The sequence below is a fragment of the Morone saxatilis genome, unplaced genomic scaffold, assembly GCF_004916995.1.
Source record: "Morone saxatilis isolate NCDOM2014 unplaced genomic scaffold, NCSU_SB_2.0 Contig20, whole genome shotgun sequence".
Classification (NCBI taxonomy): domain Eukaryota; kingdom Metazoa; phylum Chordata; class Actinopteri; family Moronidae; genus Morone; species Morone saxatilis.
The window spans coordinates 16,438,484-16,459,295 of NW_023339763.1; the positions used below are offsets into that span (position 1 = coordinate 16,438,484).

At 39.9% G+C, this 20,812-nt stretch overlaps 1 protein-coding gene across 1 annotated transcript in view; it reads left to right on the plus strand.

Annotated features, from left to right (window-relative positions):
* The first annotated feature begins 127 nt into the window (after positions 1 to 127).
* Positions 128 to 20,812, plus strand: part of gria3a (glutamate receptor, ionotropic, AMPA 3a) — a 69,288-nt gene continuing 48,603 nt past the window's right edge. The window contains exons 1-3 of the mRNA XM_035667186.1: positions 128 to 427; positions 846 to 1,004; positions 14,500 to 14,739. Coding sequence (XP_035523079.1) covers positions 340 to 427; positions 846 to 1,004; positions 14,500 to 14,739 — 487 coding nt within the window. The 5' untranslated portion in view covers positions 128 to 339. The remainder of the gene's footprint in view (positions 428 to 845; positions 1,005 to 14,499; positions 14,740 to 20,812) is intronic.

The following is a 20,812-nucleotide window of genomic DNA, read 5'->3' on the forward strand; positions in this document are numbered from 1 at the left end:
AACGCCCCCCTTCCCTCCCTCATCTCTCTCTCTCTCTCTCTCTCTCTCTCTCTCTCTCTGGCCCATTTCATTGGTCCTTATCCACAGTAAGGAGATCCGCTTTTCCTCTCCTCCACCACCACCATCTTTGAGATAAAACACTGCCTTTAGGTTTCCAGCAGCAGCACAGGGCTGGCGCTGCAGTTGCGCTGGCACACATTCAACGTGGGTGCACACAGTGAGTGAGAGAGACCCGCCGCATCTTGTGGATTTCTTTGCGTACAAGCCTGTGTACATGGTTCTCCCTGCTTCTCCTCTGTCACATCCAGACCAGGAGTTGATTTCACTTCTCGGAGAAAAATGTGGCATCGCACAATAGCGACAGTGCTTGTTTTATTGTATTTTTGGGGGGACTCGTTGGCAGGGTTTCCAAATCAAATCAACATTGGTAAGTTCAACGGGATGCTCTGACTGCACATACATTTCTTTGTTCACATAGTCTAAATAGGACACGTCTCTGCAAGTCGCACTCGTTTGGTGATTTGCATAATTTATTACCAAGTTCACTTCTCATAAAGCCAGAAGGTTGTGGGATCTTGCGCGTCTTTGTGGGCGGTTTGGTAAAAAAGCAGAGTTGATCCAAATGGTCAAAAGGCGAGTTTCAGTATCTGCAGTGCATTATTTAGTGAGTGGTAACACATTCTTTTTTTTGGCCTCCTTTCTTCCAATGAACTGATCATCTGTGCAATAATGCGTAATGGCACGGCACTGCCCTCATTCTGTAAATAAGTCACATCCTGAAAACGGGAATTCATTTCTTCCTGAACTAACCAGAGCTGTTATATATGACATTTTCTTTCCTGTAGGTGGACTGTTCATGCGCTCTACGGTGCAGGAGCACAGCGCCTTCAGGTTTGCTGTCCAGCTGTATAACACCAACCAGAATGTGACGGAGAAACCCTTCCACCTCAATTACAATGTTGACAACCTGGAGTCCTCCAACAGTTTCTCTGTCACACATGCCTGTGAGTAGTTTTACACTGGTTAATAACAATGGTCTCTGCATTAAAACAGCAGGAAAACCTCATCCCTTTTACTGTTTTTGGAAAAGCAAACAAACAATAAAAAAACGACGCAATTACATGTTCCCAAATTGTATCCAGAAGTAATGATGCAGTCTAACACTCACGCACACATGCACACACGCAGTATGTGAGATACGTGTTGCTGTTCTTGCCCCACTGGCAGGCTAATCCAAAAATTACACAGTGTTTATGAGCTGAAATTGGTGTTTGAATAAAATAGATCATTGCTTTCAAAAAAAAAAAAAAAAACCCCACAGACACCTGCCAAGTGTCTGGCCTCATACACAAACTCCTCAGTCATGCCATCCAAAATTCACCAGCTGGATGATAGAGCATGATGGCCTGTAATTGGCCAAACTCAGTGATTTTTAAACTGAGTAATTCAGTAATTCCAGAGAAGCTGATCTGCAGCACTCAGACGACTGTACTTGACATCGGGGGCAGAAAAACACTGCTACTCTGGTTCTATCAGGCCGTGACATCAGATTAAGGCTTTAGTTGATGGTTGTAATGCCTATTGTGATGGTGGCTATACTGGTTAAATTGGTTGTATTGTGCAACAATTTGCATTTGATCTGGTCTTTCTCCTTAAACTTGCCCGTCTCTCCACAGTCAAACGAAAAAAGTGATGTAATCTTCACCCTCTGCAACTTGATAAAAAGTCTTATTTTGAATATTTGAAAGGTAAAAAATTGCCTACTAGTCAAATATAATGTAGATAGGTAGCCATCTTTAGGTTGTCCATGTGTCCAAATCAAGCTATTGATAATGATTTTAAATATCACATTACACATTAGGTTAGCAGCACCATCTTCTGACGACACTTTTGATGGATAAATAGCCTCATGTATCAACTGTAACATGCTGTAATCCATGTAGTCATCTCTACAAACATGATGGATTTGATAGAAAGGGCTGTGGTGTGTGAGATGGCTTCATAATTGGTCTACCAGTCACTCCTCTGCCATATAGGGCACCAAGTTCTTTCTGGAGAATTAATTTGTTATCTTTCTTCCCACCAACTGCACTTCACACTTAAGGATTAGCTGTAGCTCTCTGCCAGCTTCTGTAAAAGTGGATTTGTAACCTAATGAAATGACAGAAAGGCCAAAAAAACACGAAAAGTTTAACACAGTTGTACCCTCATATATCTATGGATCAGCTTTAATGAAAATGCAAACTGCTGTTGAGATTGTGAAGTTGTTGGTGAGTGCAGCAGGGAAGACACTGACACCCTGGCGCTGCCTGGTTCGACCACAGCCTTGCATTGTCGACTGCTGAGTGATTACACTGGAGGAGCTGTGGGGTCAGTGCTTAGCTCAAGGGCACTTCAGCGGTTGTTATTGAGTAAGAGACAAATACTACATGCTTGGCTTGTCCAGATCAGGGATAAACTCTCCTTCTTGGGTGTGTTTTCCAACTCCAGGAAGTCAAAAGCCAGCCATTATTTAAAATGACTCAGTCAAACACTATTCTTGTGAGAGTGTCAATGAGCTGTTTTTCCTCCATATTTTTGGTCAACACTGAAAATATAACATTATATAGGATGTCATGTGCGTTTATTCTGCAGGATATTGCTTCTAATGCTACATTCTAGTCATATCACCACCCACCAAGTTTTTGTAGGGAGCTAAAAAGATATATTCCTGCCACAAGTGAAGCCCTGTTGAGTTAAACTGGGGAAATATGAGCCTGTTGAATCACAAAAGCAATTGCTGTATATTTTTGTATCATGCAGCTATTAAATATTCAGACCATAGCCAGGATTCACATTGAGCAAACCTGAATCCATTGTTTTTGAAATAAGCTTAAGCTTTTTCTTCCTAAAGGATAAGAAGAATAACCAAGATAATCAGGAGGATTAATTTTAGCAAGATAAGCTGATGCAAGCTAAGCTAGATGCTTCCAGGTTGAAAGAGACCAGTGAGCAGCTCATTGTGCAGACTGGCCAGGCCAGCTTGTGACTAAGGCACTGCTTGAAAATGCACCCATGATTCTTATTTTTAGTCGTCTGGATTGCATAATGCCCTGCTTGCCTGGCAGGTGTTGATGTAGCGAATGTGATGATTATGATTTGACACATTTCTATTCTTGTTAGTCATTGCTATGCTTTCCCACGGCTCACATTGTTAATTTTGATAATATTAGCAAGTGTTAAGACGACTAAGATTTTAAATTTGCTTATTGCTTATGATCTTAAGGATTGTCTATAAAATGTCCCCTTTTGTTAAACGAATGAATAAAATAGTTGTATAAATGAGAGGAATTACTTTTTGCTCAGAGCTCATTTGTTGTATGGATTTTGAATGGATTAAAGCAGGACAACACTGCTGTCCTCCAGCTGGGTCAGTATATAATGATTGTTACAAATCCCTGATGGCAAATGACTGTGTTATTGGCAGTGGGGATCAATAGGTGGAAGGCTATAGTCCAGTTGTAGTGTGTGTGGCTCCAGTTTGTTCTCCAGTATGGAAAAATCAATTCTCAGCAAGCTTTCATTTTCTCTATCTCAGTCCCTCTTTACTAATATATGGCTGTTCTCCAACTTCCTGACCAGAGACACTGAATCTTCACTTTGATGCTTGCTCTGCAGCTATGAAAGTTGAGAAACAAACAAACCTGTAAACAGCCAGTGATACATTGCAGCAAACAATTTCCAGTCATTGCTGCTTGATTGAATTGATTCCGACAAAGAGAACTTCACTGTGCTGTTGTGTTTATTATCTCACCAATTTGTGGCTGGCTGGAGTGAGGCTGCAGGATGTAAGATGTATTGATGTGACACATTGCCCCAGGACCAGGACAGATTGTGTGCATAAATGCAGAAATGCGAAGGTTATATCCATTAAGAGGGAGGTCAGGGCAGAAAGGAACAGCGGAGACAGAGCCGCTGGCACGGCTGGACATTCAGGGGGGAGTTAAACCAAGTGCATGTGGGATTATAGTTTTTGGATAAGTTGACAGAGCAGACAGCTGAAACATTCATTTCATATCTCCATTTCCAAAGCATACTTACTCACTGTGTAATTAAGTGGCTGAGCTTAGTATTACATGAGTGTAAAATGCTTGTAAATTATGTTTTATTATGTTTCCAATCTGTTGCACCACTATGCCATTTAAAAACAATATACCATAACATCATGCATTTTTAAAGACTTTTTCATTCATCGTGTCTAAAGTGGCAACAGGATGAATTTGGTCAGGCCAGAATTTTTCCAGATATGATCATTTGGACCATTTAAATTAATCAAATGTCAATATGACAATGTGTTTCTTATTTGAGTGTTTATTATAGCTACCTATCCTCCCTCTGCTATGACTCAACCAGTGTGAGGCTGCTCAGACAGAGGCTAATGTTAGAGCACTTCAGTGTGTAGGCAATGGACAGTCCCACTAATGCAGCATAGACCAGTTCATGTAGCCAGATCTCCTCCTCCTCTTCCTCCTCCTCCTCTTCTTCTTCTTCTTCTTTTGCATTATTAAAACTGCGGTTCACTACATTGACTCATAAGCTGTGTCCAAATAAGGACATTTACATTTTTGCAATGTTTGTATTAAAATGCAGCATGTGAAAAAGTATGTGTCCAACATTAATGGTTGCAGCTGTAACTATCCCATCATTTTCTTTGCTTTGTTATCTGCATAGAAACAGTGCAGGCAGGGGAGGGAGGAGTAGCAGCACACATCAGCATATTCAAATTCCAGCATGTAATTTATAAAACTTCAAGATAAAATGTGTTTTTAGTAAAGTATAAGTAAACGAGGGAAAGAATCAGCTTCGACTGACGAGAAAGTCATATTGTTTATATTTGGCTATGTATACTGGATTATATTCTCTAACGGTTTACGGTTCAGTACATTATTTAAAGGAATGATGTGAAATTTTGGGATATATGTGTATTTCCTTTCTTTCTTGAGAGTTAGATGAGAGGAGGATGAGAGGCCAGGCAACCAGTGAAAATGTAAGGTGTTAATTAGTGAGCTTTACATTTGGACAGAGCTAAGCTGTTTTCAATCTTTGTGCTAAGCTAAGCTAATAGGCTGTAGCTTCATATCCATCATACAAATGACAGTGATATCGATCTTCTCATCTAACTCTCAAGCAAAAAAGCGTATTCCACAAAAATGTAAACTATTCATTTAAGTATTTACGAATGCAGCAACTCACACACAGCCATCATCTCAGAAGCTGTGAGGTTTCTGGAAGAAGAAAGAAAAATTGCTCATCAGAGGACGTTTTCACTCATTAGATCATTAGAGCTTTAGAGCTTTTATAAATATTGTAATATCTAAATGTAAATAAAGTTCAGTGCTTTACATAAATTTTGCTGTAGTTACTGAAGCAAAACAAACTGCTGGAATGTAACCAAACAATATATAACAACCTTGGATCCATCATAAGTCTAAGACCTCATTTAAACCGACAAGTCATGAATGATGCATGAGCACCACAGACAAGGTTGTCAAATTGTTTGGCCTGAGGGAGAGCATTCTGTATGATGGTTTCTATCTTAATCCACACTGTTTGGCCAGAGTAATACATGTGTTTCCATACAACAAATGATGAGTTCTATTTTTTTAATATGGTCTCATCAGTCAGCGAGGTCACTGATAATGAGAGGAAAGAACAAGACCACGCTACACTGTGCACGCCTAAATTCAATTATCAAAACTGATTCAGCGTGAAAAGCACATTCACCACCTTTGCTTAGATATTTGGACAATCTTGTATGTGTGTGTTACATTTGAAAGCTTTAAATGGAGCCTCTCGATTCAGGAGTCCTTGAACAAAAAAGAGACACTTACCCATAAGCATGTCCTTTTATCATGATGCACTGATAAAAATATCTGAGTTACTGCTACTGCAGCCAGAGTCCTGTCAGTTTGGATGACCTGCCGCAAGTTGACAAGTACTCATCCTCAGATTTGTCATGCCGTTCTCACTGGGGAGCATACTAAAAACATAAAAGCTCTCAGAATGTCTTTGTATTAATTTGATCTAACTAAAGAGTCATTTAAGTTGCGGGCGGTGCTGTTTTCTAACTGATTCTTTCACCGACATGAATACATGGCTTGACCCTTAGTTTAATACGAGCTTTTAGGGTCTATTGCTGTGGGGCAAGACAACACTCATGGGTCATCATGCAGCATAAATGCATTAGCTTTCTTTGAACAAGGGAGTACTGATGCTAAAGAAATGGCTGTAACAGAGGCTAAAATGTATTTAGCCAAACAGGTTCACAGCCATTGTAAGAAAGATTCTTATTTCTTGTTTTTCTCAAACTGAGTACCTCAACTCTGGCAGGTTGTAATGCTGCAAAATGGCGGAATAGGTCCAGGGGCAAGCCACTGGAGATGTGCAGTGCAGTTTTGCAGTCTTTCATCCTGTACATCTGAATGTGTGTACATGTCAGTGCTGTAACAGAGCGACGGTGATCACTACTGACAAGCTACAGTGATGCTGCAGCAGCAGTTTGTTGCAGTCTTACACAACGTCCTTTAGTGAGGCTGCCTCCAAAAAGTGTTGCTGTTGTTCACTAAATGGTACCTGGGATTATCTAAGGACAACAAGCTGTGAACTACACAGAAGTATGCAAAAGAAAACCAAAGATGCCATCGGGGCAGTGAATAATTTAGAGGAGCTTCTTTCATAGAGTTGGGAAAGTTGTAAGAGTTGTTGAATGTAAAGGAGTCGCTTTACAAACTCCGCTGCTTCATTGTTTTGGTGTTTTATTCATATTTGATACTTGTTGTCTTTATTTAACCTATTTCCTGTCCATAGTGAAGCATTTTTGTCATGTTATGTTACAATACTGAGCACCAGAACTGATGATTAGAGTTGATGAGTTGTGTGTTTTATAAGAAATTCTAACCCATAAACTGAAAATAAGTATTTTGATATTATATTAAGTTAATTGACCTACGACTACTTTGCACACAGTCATCACGTTTTCCACTTTACTGCATTTTCTTGATGTATTTTTAATTTGCAGTGTCTTCTGCAGCATTACAACCTTTTTTAAATTGAGTGTGCTGTATTCCTCTGTCTGTTGTAATAGTGGTCCTTGGATGATGTTGTTGCAGTATATGCAAAGCATGTGTAGGTGGAGTGCTAGCAGTGCTTTTACTGCGCTGCAGTGAAATACTGAAGTGTATTCTTCCATACAAGACTCCAGTAGCCACAGGCCTTATTTCTGTATCGCTGCTGTAGATTTCCTTGTCATGTTGTTATAGCATGTGGGATGGATCCAGTTGTATTTCTCAGATTAGGGCTAATCCAACCAGCGTTGTCCCGTTTTTTTGCGTGTAATGAGAATCTGCCGGGGGTAGCCCACTGGAAGAAAATGTGTGCTTTTATAAAGCTGCAATCGGTAGAGAAGAGGGAATTCCAGCCAACATGCAACCACACTGCCTGAGGAGAAACACCTACTCAGGCTTCAGTCCCTATATGCCCTCTGCTTTCTCTGTGGTTGGTCAACTGAGACGAATTGCACAACAATGCAGACTGTAATGTGCACACAAATATGAAACACTTAAATGTCATAACACACAGATCCTTTAAACCACGTGTACTTGGCCTTCAGTCAGACTTTTATCCCAACAACCATTACTGAGATTTTATGGTGAAGTTGAACTAGCAGGTCTTAACGAACCTTTCAGTAGAATGAATGCACCAGGTGAAATGCTGTGGAGAGTCACTTTTCAAAAGCTCATGCACATGCATATGTAATGTATATGGTATCTTTTTCTATTAGCCATGTTAGCATGTGGATCTATGAATGGAATTCAGTCTGTGTGTCGGTCAGTCCACCACTTCGGTCTACACTGAAATATTTCAATCCACTGGATGGATTGCCATGAAATTTAGTACAGACATTCCTAATAACATTCCCATTGGCCTCAGCTGTACTTGGTGTTTAGTGCTAATTAACAAATGTTAGCATGCTGACATGGTAATCTAAGATGGGTTAGCTCAAAGCACCATCAGCCTCATTGAGCTGCTAGCATGGCTGTAGACTTTTTGTCTTAGTTTGACAGTTTTTATTTCACATTTGAAGTACTGTTTGTTAATTAATATCCTAATTCACTAAATATATATTGTATTGTATATGTATTACAATATGCCTTATATTATGAACAGTGTTTATCTGGCCTCCTTAGGTGGGGGGTTGCTTTTACTGTGTCCACCCACGGAACATAAATGGACATAACATCAGTCTGCTATTATTCAAATGAAAATGCAAACTAATGATGACATTTTGTTTTCATTTCATCTTCATTAAATTCAAATCACATAGCCCAATTTAATTTTTGCTTTCATGTTTATGTGGCACAATGAATGCAATCTGAAAATACAGTCGCAAAATCCGACAGCAGAGTAATGCTTTACATTGTAAATGTAAAAAAATTTTTCATTTTGATTTATGTGATGGGAAATGATTATTATTATTTACTGTCAGGTTTGTCCTACATCATAACTAAAATGTTGTCTTGAAGGAGTAAGATGCCCAAATAAAAAGAAAATCTATTACAGCGTTCTTAAAAGTCAAACACTGCAACGGATTCATTTAGATTTAGATTTTCCTTTAATTTGACATGCCTCCACTTATGCTTATTCAAAGTCTTGGCTGCTTTATTCTTCTCATCAATACTGAGGAAAACTAAATTACAAACACACTGTTTTTTTTGGATGCCTGTGCACAACAGTAGCATTAGAAAGTTACCCTCAGGGTATCAATTGGATAAAAACAGGAAATGTAGTTATCATGGACGTAAATTGTTTAGGCTTTCTTGTATTGTGAGATGTAGTGCGATGTAAAAAGAGCTTGTTGTTGAATGGGTTTGCCTCTCACAGCCCATAGACATGCACATCTAAGCAGAGCTACAGAATGTAGTATGTCTAGTAAGTGGGTGATTATATGTGTGTTTATCCAACCTCTTCAGTATCTCTCTGCCTGACGCTCAGTGCACTCTGGGAAGGCTTGAGCTCTTCCATGGCTCTGTAAAAGCAGAAGCTGAATTATTGAGGGTGAAAATTGTCTCTAAGTGAACTTTGTGAACTTTGATATGACTACAGCTTTGATGTTTGGAAATACTTGGAACCAACTGGAATGTGTCCTCGCTCAGCTGAAAGAGTCCTGAGATCCTACAATATCCCTGTACATCCTGTCCAGCTGACACACTGAGCAGCTGCAGGCAGAATGCAAAGATGCAAAGCAAACATGTTACCTGGAATAACAAGGGATGGATGTTGCCTGTGTGTTCTTCTGACCCTGTAAATCATCATTCAGAAGATGGCACAGCTTAGTGGCTCAGCTTGTTTCCATTAAGAAACACTGAATTTGAGTGTCTGTCAGTCAGCACATTTGCAAGATTTGTTGGCATCTTCCGTCCAGCCTAGTAATGCTGTCTCATTTGACGATCTCCTTTAAAACGTGCAAGGAGATCTTGATTACTTTTAGTTTTTTAGAGTTCACAGCACTTAATTTGTTTCTGTCAAGTTTCTGACTCAACATTTTTTATCCTTTTTGATGTAATCTGCAACTATTAATGCAATACATCAACATTGTTGGTTTGGCAGGAATAAGTAGTCTAGTGAATTGGCCAAAGTTCTCATGACAGGAAAATGCATCACCTTGATTTACAGTTTTATACTGTAGTTCTTCCCACAGTTTTACATCATGCAGAGGTTGCGTAACTCCACATGTGACATCAGGAGTTAATAGTTGTGTGTCACAAAAAAAAAAATGGATGTCAGAACCGGTGTGCAGCACTCACTCTGGGTGAGGTCTGTATCAGCTGATGAATGCACGGACATCACATAAATGATTATGGTATGAATATGGTTAATGTATAGTAAGAAACCAATAGTCAGCTAAGACTGGAAATAAAGTCTAAACAGACCCAAATGAAGATTTTTGTGTTGCATTAAATAGACTTTAACTTTGCTAAAACCACAATATGTTAGATTGTTCCCCTGATTTCAGATACTGAGGGGCTAATTTATAGTTAATGTGGGTTTACTTGCCTACCTGCTCGTATGCTTGTGAGCTTGAATTCTTTTGACTTTAGTGATCCCCTGACTTTTCCTCTGGTGCAACCATTGGCACCATTGGCATTTGTAGCTTAAATTGAAATGTCTCAACAACTATTGGATAGATCGCATTACATTTATGTCCCGCTCAGGATTAATTGTAATGACCTTTCATCTTGTGCCATTAGAAGGTCAAATTTTAAATTTGTCCAATTTTTATTATGTACTTATTTATTTATGACTAAATACTAGCAAAACATCAGCCTCAGCTGTACTTTGGTTAGTGCTAATTAGCCAGTGTTTGCATGCTTACTTGCTAAACTAAGATGGTGATCATTGCACCTGCTTAGCATCAGTATGCTAGCATTAGCATTAAGCTCAAAGCATCACTATGCCTAAATGCATCCTCTCAGAGCTAGTAGCATGGTTTTAGAGTCTTTAGAGGGTTAGGAAAGAGGTTGTACATGATACATGTAGTATGGTGTATATATGGGGTATTTACTGTTGTGAATAGGCTTTGAATGGATGTGAATGGTCTTCATTAAGCTTTAAAGGCAGAATTATCTTCAGAGAAACACGCTTCACACTAGCTTGTTTGCTTTGCCAGTACACTGTACCTTCTGTTGACATTATAATAAAATAGTTTGTGAATACACTGTAGTCAGTGTTTCTGCTTTCTCTTTGACCCCATCCTTTACAAGTTGGCGATTCTGGGACAGCAACTGCACGTTTTTGTGCTGTGTCCTCTGCCTTCTTCTCTTACTGAACATATGACCCAGGGATGGGACAGGTATTCCCAAGTGGCTGAGACCAACACGGCCTCCCTCTCCCTCAGGAAAACAAACTGAAGTCCCTCTGCTCTCTCCTCTAGTATCACTGCAGGCACTCCTCTCAGACGGCAGTAGAAAAATAACTTCCCACCAGGCAGCAGCACTCGAATAAACAGGTTATTTGTTATCGTCACAAAAAGTAAAGTCATTGTCCTCACTTTGTCCATGTGCAGTATCCAATTTCCTCAAACCTCAAGGCGCTCACCGACCAGCCTCTCAGTCCAAGAATGTTCACCTTCTCATCTTAGTGTGAGTCCTCCTCTATCCTTTTCCTCATTCTCACTTTCTTATATGCACAAAGTTCAATTTTCTCACTTTGTGCGGTGTTCCCTTTTCAGCAGCTCCCCCCCTCTATTCCCCCTCAGAAATAGAGCTTTAACAATTCACTTTGTAGGTTTGGCTCTGCTGTGCACATACACTACAGGTTCATCCCTACATCAGCAAGGTTTATGATAGACTCAAAAAAGATCCCTAGCTGTCTGCTGGAGAGACCCTGAAAGCTGTAAAGCCCAGAGTTTCGGCAAGATATAAGACAATGTTGATGCTACTGTAGCGGCTGCATCTACCTGTTAAGTCTGACGAGGTAGCGAGAGCTGAAGAGAAGCAGAGAAAAGGGTGAGGGAGGAAAAGGAGAGAGCAACAGTAATGACAGTAATAACAGGCAGATGTGGGTGTTTGCTGGGAGATGGAGGAAATAAGATAGAAGGCAACAGAAAGTCAAGAGAGGTGATTTTTCCAGCTGGATATTAATCATGCATATAAATATAAAGCCTGTGTTGGTATTCTGTAGTCTGCAGTGCAAAAAAAAGCTCCACTTCTCCTCTGTAATAAAATAAATGATGCGTGTCCTCATTGCTGACCATGATCAGAGGAATTTACTGTAGTTGACTATTGTTTACTGCTTCATGCTTCCAAATATATGATTTCATTAGTCCTTTAGGAGAACAGTCTGTCTATTTAACCTTGACAAACCACAAAGCTATTGCTGCCATTTTGAAAATAGAATTAGATGATATTGGAGGAGCTCAGAAGTGTTAATTTAATGGCTGCCCTCTATTCTTCTTGGATAACATAACAAATGTTATGTGTTGCAGAAGAAAGAATCTGTAATTTGAGGGGGATCGGTGTTGTGTTTAATAATATTATTCACTGAGAGAGCTACTGTAAAGAATGCTGAGTCCAAAACTCATCATCTGCTCTGACGTTTCTCTGTTTATGATGGGGGAGATTTATATAAACTGTTTACGACAGGCCCATTGAGTCATTGAAATGCTGCTTAGAAGTTGTCCTTCAGATATTAAACAATGCAGCAGCCTCTGGAAGATTTTTCTCCTTGATTACAGCAGCATCCTTTAAAGTAATAGAAAACAGGTGCAGCTTTTATTTCTGCGGATGCCTGTATTTATTCAGTATTAAACCAGTGTCATCCTGGCCTTTCAACACACAGATCTAATGTGTAGGCTGAGTTAAGTTAAAGGCTGAGAGAAGGGTTGGAGGAATAATAAAATGACTGAAGCAATCAAGATAACTGAATGGCTTTGTTAATGGAAAGCTGAACAGAAGCAACTTTTGGAAAACATACAGCACTAAACTGCAAATTAGCACATAGAGAACTCACACAACTGTGAAATTCTTCTACTGAGTGTGCAGACATAAATGTGCAAGTTTTTTCAATTTTATCTAAATTGCATTTGTGTAAGGTTCAGTTTCTTCTAGCTGGCACAATCTTTTCCAGAAATGTGTTTCCTGCATTTTAGCTAGAAATTTGAAACATTTGAAACACTACGATACGATGTATCATAACTTCCCATAAATCCAACAGCTGTTTCTTTGCAGTTAAGTATGCTTGATTTTAAAGTTTTATTTGGATGATACACAAATTACTGAACATATAAATAAAACGTGACTGGATGAAATGAAATTTTTTTCAATCAAGAGAGACAACTGAATGAAGTAAAGATAATTGTTTAGTATAACATGATATGTGATGATTAAAATTCCAGTGCGTCATATTTAGGAGGCTCTATTGTGAAAAATGGAATATAATATATTTTCATTAGTGTATAATCACCTAAATGTAGGAATTATTATATTTTTGTTACGTTAAAATGAGCAATTTATATCTACAAACCTTCCATGTTGATCCGCCATGTTTTTACAGTAGCCCAGAACGGACAAACCAAACACTGGCTATAGATGGTGGTGTTTGAGTTATTCACGCATTTTGAAGGTTTCTCTTTCATGCTTGCAAGGTCAAGGTGAAGCAATGGAATTGCAATCTGCAACTACACCGACCGCTACATGCCACTAAATCCTACACACTGGTCCTTGACAGAAAGTGTTTGACACGTAGACTCGGACTAGGACATTTTTGTGATTGAGGAGTGTCTGCCCTGAGCAGCAGCAAGCTAAATCCCCCCATGGAGTCTAGACACTTGTAGTGGTGGCTGATGACTCTTCTGAGGCTGATAGGCTGATGAAATAATGAAGCTGATGAATCTGCAAAGACTGGGTAGTGATGGGAGCTGGAGGGGCAGGTATAACAGCAGCATAAATTAACTGAAGGCAGAGAGAATCATATTTAAAAAGACAGTGGCAAGATGATAGGCAAATGATGTAGGTGCGTCACTGACCAGCTGATGAGAACAACTGATATAAATTGTTGGAAGTCGAGTTGCATTGTGGGTAATGTAGATATGTCTGGTTCTGCTGCATGCGGGTGACTTTTTTTAGATGATGCATAAGAGTGTAATATTAAATCACTGGAGTACTATTTTAAATGTGTGTTTTGTACTCTTGCTATAAAGTGTTACCACTTTACAGTTAGAGGCTTTTCTTCAGTGACTGGATTTCAACCTACGCATTTTCAATTTGTGCTGAGCAAAGGGTCAGAAGTTTTAGAGCATCTCTACTGGTTTAACCAACATTTGCTCCAGTTATTACTAACATTAAGGCAAGGGGTCATATCCCTGATCAGTCCTGCTTGGTGTTATTAAAACCATTTATTATGTACAAATAAAGTAAAATAGTTAACACCTTGTAAGACCAAGTGTCTGATACACTGTGTTTATGGCTGGAGCTCATTTCCAGATGGCAGCAGATAGGGCTTGTTATAAATCTTTTATACTGCAGCACAGCCCAGCGCTTGCACATTTGCATGCTCATGTTTCAGGGTATTTGTCCATTAAGAGCTGTGGCCAGTGCACTGATTTTCCCATTATTTCTAGTTGATTACCCAAGCAGTTGCATTTAGACCAAGGAGAAGTGAAGGGCACCGGGCAGCAGATCATGGCCATGGGGAGTAGACATCCCACATGGCACTCATTTATTCAGATAGCCACTGCTTCACTCTGAAGATTAATGCCATCATGAATTGTCTCACATTTCAACCTTACATTAAAGTTTCCCCTACATTGGTTGTTAGTGGACTCAGCAATTTTAACTTTTAATATGTTAAGAAATTTGGAACATAACCTGGTTTGAAAGGGCCAGCTTGTGCTGTTTGCTGACCTTCCTCCCTCCTGACTGTGTCTGTCCCTGACCTGAACCCGTTCTCTGTCCTTGTCACCAGTCTGCTCCCAGTTCTCCCGAGGAGTTTACGCCATCTTCGGCTTCTATGACAGGAAGTCCATGAACACGCTGACCTCCTTCTGCGGGGCGCTGCACACCTCCTTCATTACCCCCAGCTTCCCTATCGACGCTGACGTGCAGTTTGTCATCCAGATGAGGCCCAGTTTGCGGGGAGCAGTTCTCAACCTGCTGGCCCATTACAAGTGGGAGAAGTTTGTCTACCTTTACGACACCGACAGAGGTAAGAATCAGCCCTCTGGGAAAGTAAAACAAGCACTCACACAAACCCATGGAAACACCACACCAAGCTCTCAGTACGAGACAGATGAGCAGTGCAAAAGATCTCACTGCAAGAGAAAGTAATTGGCACGCCAAGCCCTGCTCATGCAGACGTGTTATTATACAGTGTATATGATCGGTCTTTAATATGTAAATCCCTCATCCCCAATCCTTATTATAAGTGGTCTGATACATTTTAATCTATGCCAGCAATGATCCTAAATGACTTCACTATGTAGCTGAATGCTGCTCACAGAGACAGTCAATAGCTCCTGGCTTCCGAGGAATGAGTCATTCACAGGTGCTGCTGATCCGCCGCCGTAGTGTGACTCCAGCCGCCTGAGCCTCTAATCCTCGGCACTCTCTGATTATCATTTAGCTCTAATTGGATTATATAAAGACAGAAACAGAAACACAACATACTGTAACTTCTGCATGTGCTTCATGGCCTCCCGCTCCCCTCATGTAGGCCAACTATTTACAGACTTGGGTTTCTGTCGTCCTCTGGGGGTCAGCATCTGGAGAGGCTGCATTAAGAAAGAGCACAACAATCTGCCTGTGTAGATTGGATCAGAAGCTGGCCAGGAAAAAATATACTGCATGGTGTTTTTGAGTCATGTTACTTGTATTTAAAGTGCACTCAGTAGGTGTAGATATTTTCTGGGTGCAGTCTCTGCTGTTAAATGTGCCAAACTATTCAGAACTGTGCATTCCAAGTATTTTTAAACTGACATAGAGTATTTCTAGGACAAGTGCACTCCTTTTTCACTTCCCCCGCCTCACTTTATATATCTCCAGTTCAGGTGGGTATCTAAGCTACAGCTCACTCATGAAACTGATTCTCACAGAGCCATTTTGTGCATTTTAAAAATCTGCACTTTTTTTTTTCGCCCCACAAATGTATGTGTGTCTGACACAAATCGAGAGCTTCTAGAAAAACAAACAAAGACAACAGCAACACTTCCATAATTGTGATGTATATGTTCAGGGCCATGTTTGACCTCATTAAGGAGGCTCTCAGATTGGGGGGGACGTTGGTTTCATTGATCTTTTCAATGTGTCTGTTTTGGTGGCAGATTGCAGAAGCTGATAATTGGTTGGCAGGCGTGGTTGGGAAGAATGATTAAGGAGTTTATAGCCTCTCCATAAACCTTCTCAGAAGTGCTTCCTGATGTGGCCCTTAGAGCTCTGGTTTACTTTGTTGGCCTCTTCCACCTGCTGTGTCGAAGCTGATGCGCCACCATCTGTAATACTCTGCCCATTTCCACAGCGTGACACAGTGTAAACACTGTAGTTTAGGATGTATTCCCACATGCTGCACAGCTTGTGTTTGCTGAGAGGCTAGTTAGACGCCCTCTTTTGGCTGCTGGTCCCAGCACGCTCCTCCTCGTCATGGCTCTGGAGCAATATAGCCAACGCTCATCCAAATGTCACTTTAATCTTCATTAAAGGAGAGGGCTCTATTTAGTTTCGGAGAGGGAGTTGCTGTGGGGTCTAGAGAGATGCTTGTGTGAGTGACTGTTGATAGTTTGTGGGACAGTATGCTGCGGAGGCATTTTACAATGACACGTGTAATGCCTGTCCCTTAACAAGACACATCTGAACAGAGCCTTTTATCAGAACAAAGGCCTCTAAAGACAGCTTGAAATTGGAAAAAAAACTTTAAATGAAACAGTTGATCCCCTGCTGTACATCTTGGGGAAGTGGGCTCTGTAGACCCTTTCATCACATACCAAAATAAGGATTTTTTTATCATAGCCTGAAGTCATAACTACCATCAAAACTGGGATTTTGACTGTAATAGAAAATAAAATGCCCAGAGATACCACTTAATGTACCCATGAATGAACTGCACATTTAACTTTCAGTGTGTGTTTCCAATTTGGTATAGACATCAAATAGGTGCAGCTTCACTTTCATGTTGGAGATGCCTTCCTCTGACAGCAGTATTGTACTGATTCAAACTGTTTTAAGGGACATATTAGTAATGATTATTGAATAACAAGTGAGATTTGTTTCCCATAGCTTTTATAAAATGGGAGTCTGTTGCTGTTTCATTAGAAGAATTGTTTTACAAACATATCTGATACAAAAGGAAAAAAACTTACAGACTTTATGCCTTCACACACGTGGGTCATTAAAGGCATGTTTTTCTGCTGCAGTGCAACATCACCTATTTATCCTGGATGTACTGGTTATGAAATGTCCTCATTAAACAGGCTAATGGCTGCTGGCAGAAAGGACCTCTTGAACCGAGGAACATCTGGGCATCACCAGCTGGCCACTGAGACTCGGACCACACCATTTTTTGTGTTTCTTTTTTCATTTTTACTTTTTGTTACTCCAAATTGCATTTTAAGTGCTTACATATTTAACAGTGGGTACCACAGTATACCATTCATGACAGTCATAAAGACTTCATAGTACAATCATTCTTTTCAAAATTATTACAATTTACAAAATAATCTTGATAATTAACCAATCCTACAACAGAATTAAACCATACAGTATTTCTATTCCAAAACATACTGTGTATAGAAACGTGTATAGAAATGTGTTTTCTTCATTGGCATACCGGAGCTGCTTTTAACCAAGAAGAAACCACCGAGCCCAAGTGGTGAGCTCATGATCTACATGCCCTGAGCTGCAGTTTCTTTATTGACCTCTAGGCTCTTTCTCGTGTCTTGGGGATGATTTTGAGAACCATTGTTTCATTAAAAAAATATTAATAGAAGTACAGCATGTTCTCCATTTGTTACTGAGGGAGGCTGTTGTATTGTGTTACAGTTTGCATCTCTGTCCTCGTCCTCTCCTCTATGATGAACTCTAAATATTCTAAGGCAGCAATGGAGAGTTATTAATCATTTTGCTGATGTTGTCCTTAATTCTCATTGTGTCCTTAAGTCTAATAGTGTCTAATTGTTTTAGTGTACAGCATTGAGAAGAAAGGTCATTCTGAAATTATATTTTTTTTAGCATTTAATATATTGAGATCAGTGGTGGAAGAAGTGCTTGGATCCTATAATGTGAAATTACTTTATAACGAGTAAAAGTCCTACATTAAAAAAGGATTAAAATATTTTAGAAGCAAAATATAGTGTGTAACATTCAGAAGGATGTATTGGCAGAATATAATATTGAAGGGTATGTTTTCATTAGTGTATAATCACCTGAAAATAAGAATCATTGTGTTTTTGTTACCTTAGAATGAGACGTTTTTATCTCCAGAAGAAGCAGATCCTCTTCTGCGGAGTCCGCCATGTAATGTGACATATATCTGTTTTATACCAATTTAAGGCTGATTTTCAATCATTATTGAATTATTATTATTGTTATTGTACTGTTGTAGCTTGTTGAGGTGGAGCAAATTTGAACAATTTTATACAGTGTTAGTGATAGTTTACAGCGAGACTGTGTTTTAAAAGAAAAAAACACACAAAGTTGAGTTCACAATCAATAAAGTGCACCCTTTCAACACACCCAGGAGTTTTGCTAGCATTACATAATCAGGTGTGACCATTAGCTTATGCTGGCTAATGTTAGCTAACTAGCCTATAGTGTTATAATAACACATGAATGCATCATTATATGAGCTCTTCATATGTTTTGTATGTAAAATCCTAATTTGTAAAGTAACTAGTCCTCAAGTAAGGAACACCTACCTCAAAACTGTGTTTAAGTACAGTTCTTTAGTAAACGTACTTGTGTTAGATCTTACTGTGTAATCTAGTTCTCACTGTTTAATGTAGTGCTCCTGATTCATGAACTCTACATAATGCAAACTAGATCTTAATTTTGTCACCATCAAAATGAAGGACTACAATCTAACAACCTTAACTGCAGCTTTTCCTACTTTCTCCTGCCCTTCTGACAAATGGGGACGGTCGAGATGGTGGAGAATTTGCATTCGGTGTGCAATCACACTGCCCTGCTGCTGAATGTCTGGTTGGTTTCGTCTCCGCAAGGAAACATCTGATTAATTGCATGCTGCTAAAGAGCTGCACTCAGCAGTCAGGCACACAGTCTCATTAACAGAGAGTGGGATAGAGAGAGAGGCCGAATGGCATAAAGCAGCTGTTCCACTCTGTGAACACCTTACTGCACCTTCACTCCGAGATGGACACATATCAATAAGCCTTGACCCCCCCTCTGTGGATAAACAATGTTCCTCCCAGGCTCTAATATTGGGATGGAGGCAGAGATTTATTAATCAAGCTCTTCTGTTTCAAGAGAGCTGTTTTTGTCTCTGTTTAAGGACTCCATTATGCCTCAGAGAGGACATTTGAAGAGCAAAGGAGAGCGTAACTGGCATACACATGCAACAGAATAGCCAAGTAGTGACGGAAAGGGGCATTTCTGTAACACAGGTTTCAAAGGATTCTGACAAAGATAGAGATGCAGGTGAGAAAGCACAGCGCTGCCAATAAAGAAACATTCTCCAAGGTTAAACAAGACTATGCCAGATTTAATAAACTCTCGAAATACAATGATGCCTTTTTTCTTTTGTTTTCTTACAGAAAAACATATTTATTCTGTGCAATGTTTTTAAGGATCCTGTCTGACTCAGAGTTGAATGAATTTAAGACTCCCCTGTGGAATCAGATTGCCTTTAGATTTCTAGCTGGGAGTGGAGTGTGTTTGGAGTTCAGTTTACATGCTGTGTGTGTGTGTGTGTGTACTATGCAATGACGTCATTGGTGAAAATCTCAAAGGGCACTGTGCATTCAGTGAGAAGATACAGCTGAGGCGTTAGCTGTCTCTGAGTTTTTCTGCACGAACCAAACCTCCTCACTCCGTTCTGCCAGACGGCCAAAATGGCACCAACTGACCCATGCACATCCATGCACTTAAAGGGAGCGCAGCTCGAAAATATCAAACAACATGTGAGATGCAGTCTTTCTGCTCCACACTATGTGCCATCCACCGAACAGATTGGCCGACAGGCTTGCATGCAGAGAATGTAACACACTATTGTAGCTAGAGCAACCTTCAGAAAGTCATTACATAACTTTAAACAGTTGCATCACTTTGTAAATCTTTGTTCTGTGCTTGAGAAGGGGAGTTACAACACTTGGCCTCATTACAGATAGTCTGTACTCTGGGCATCTCTGCATAACCAGCATAATATATGTGAACAAAGACATTACTACACCAATCTAGCATGCACACATTGCTAAACTGACGAGCGTCAGAAAATGTGTTCATTCATATAACTTTCTGGCTGGTTGCTAAAAAAAAAGAACTTGTCTCAGTGTAGAGATTATTGTCTCAGGACCTTGGACAGTTCCTGCATCCCTCATAGCCTTCAGTACTGTAGGCTGTATCTAATTTATTTTTTTACAACCCTTCATATATTCTTCCATTCATGCTTTATTATACTGTTCTGTAGTTAACATACAACTGGGTGACTAATTAAAGGATAAACCTGAATAAATGAGTGGAGGAACATAACAAATGCTTCCATACAGGGCATGAGGGGCCATTGAATTTGTGGTTTGATGAGCATGAAAATAAATGTGAATCATGTGCTATTATCTTCACGGTCTCCAGTTCTCAACCCAACTAAACCTCTGTTGTTTCCTTCTTGGAACATCATGTTAAATGGCTCTCTCCACTACCATCATCAACACATTAATAAGGGACTTTAACAGAGATCTTTTGGAAGAATGGTGTTTATTATTTCAGTGTACAGTAGATCCATAGACAGCAGCTTGTGCTGGCCCAGCACCTTACTAATAAACCTTACTAAAACTGGAAGATCAATTGAGAAATTGTTCATTCAAACAGAGACACCCACACAGTTGGATTTTGTGGACAAGGCTGTGCTGTTTGAGGGGGCTCTCAAAGAATCTGAGCAACAACAAGGATTCTGCTCAGACAGCAAATCCCCCTTTATAAACACATGCACGATCATTACTTGCTGCAGCAGCAAACGATGTTGGCATGAGTGTACCAGTAGGTAAATAGTGAGAAGCTTCATGTTATAATGTCTGTAGAATATGACTGGATGACAGCCACAGCTGTGAATGAGCCAA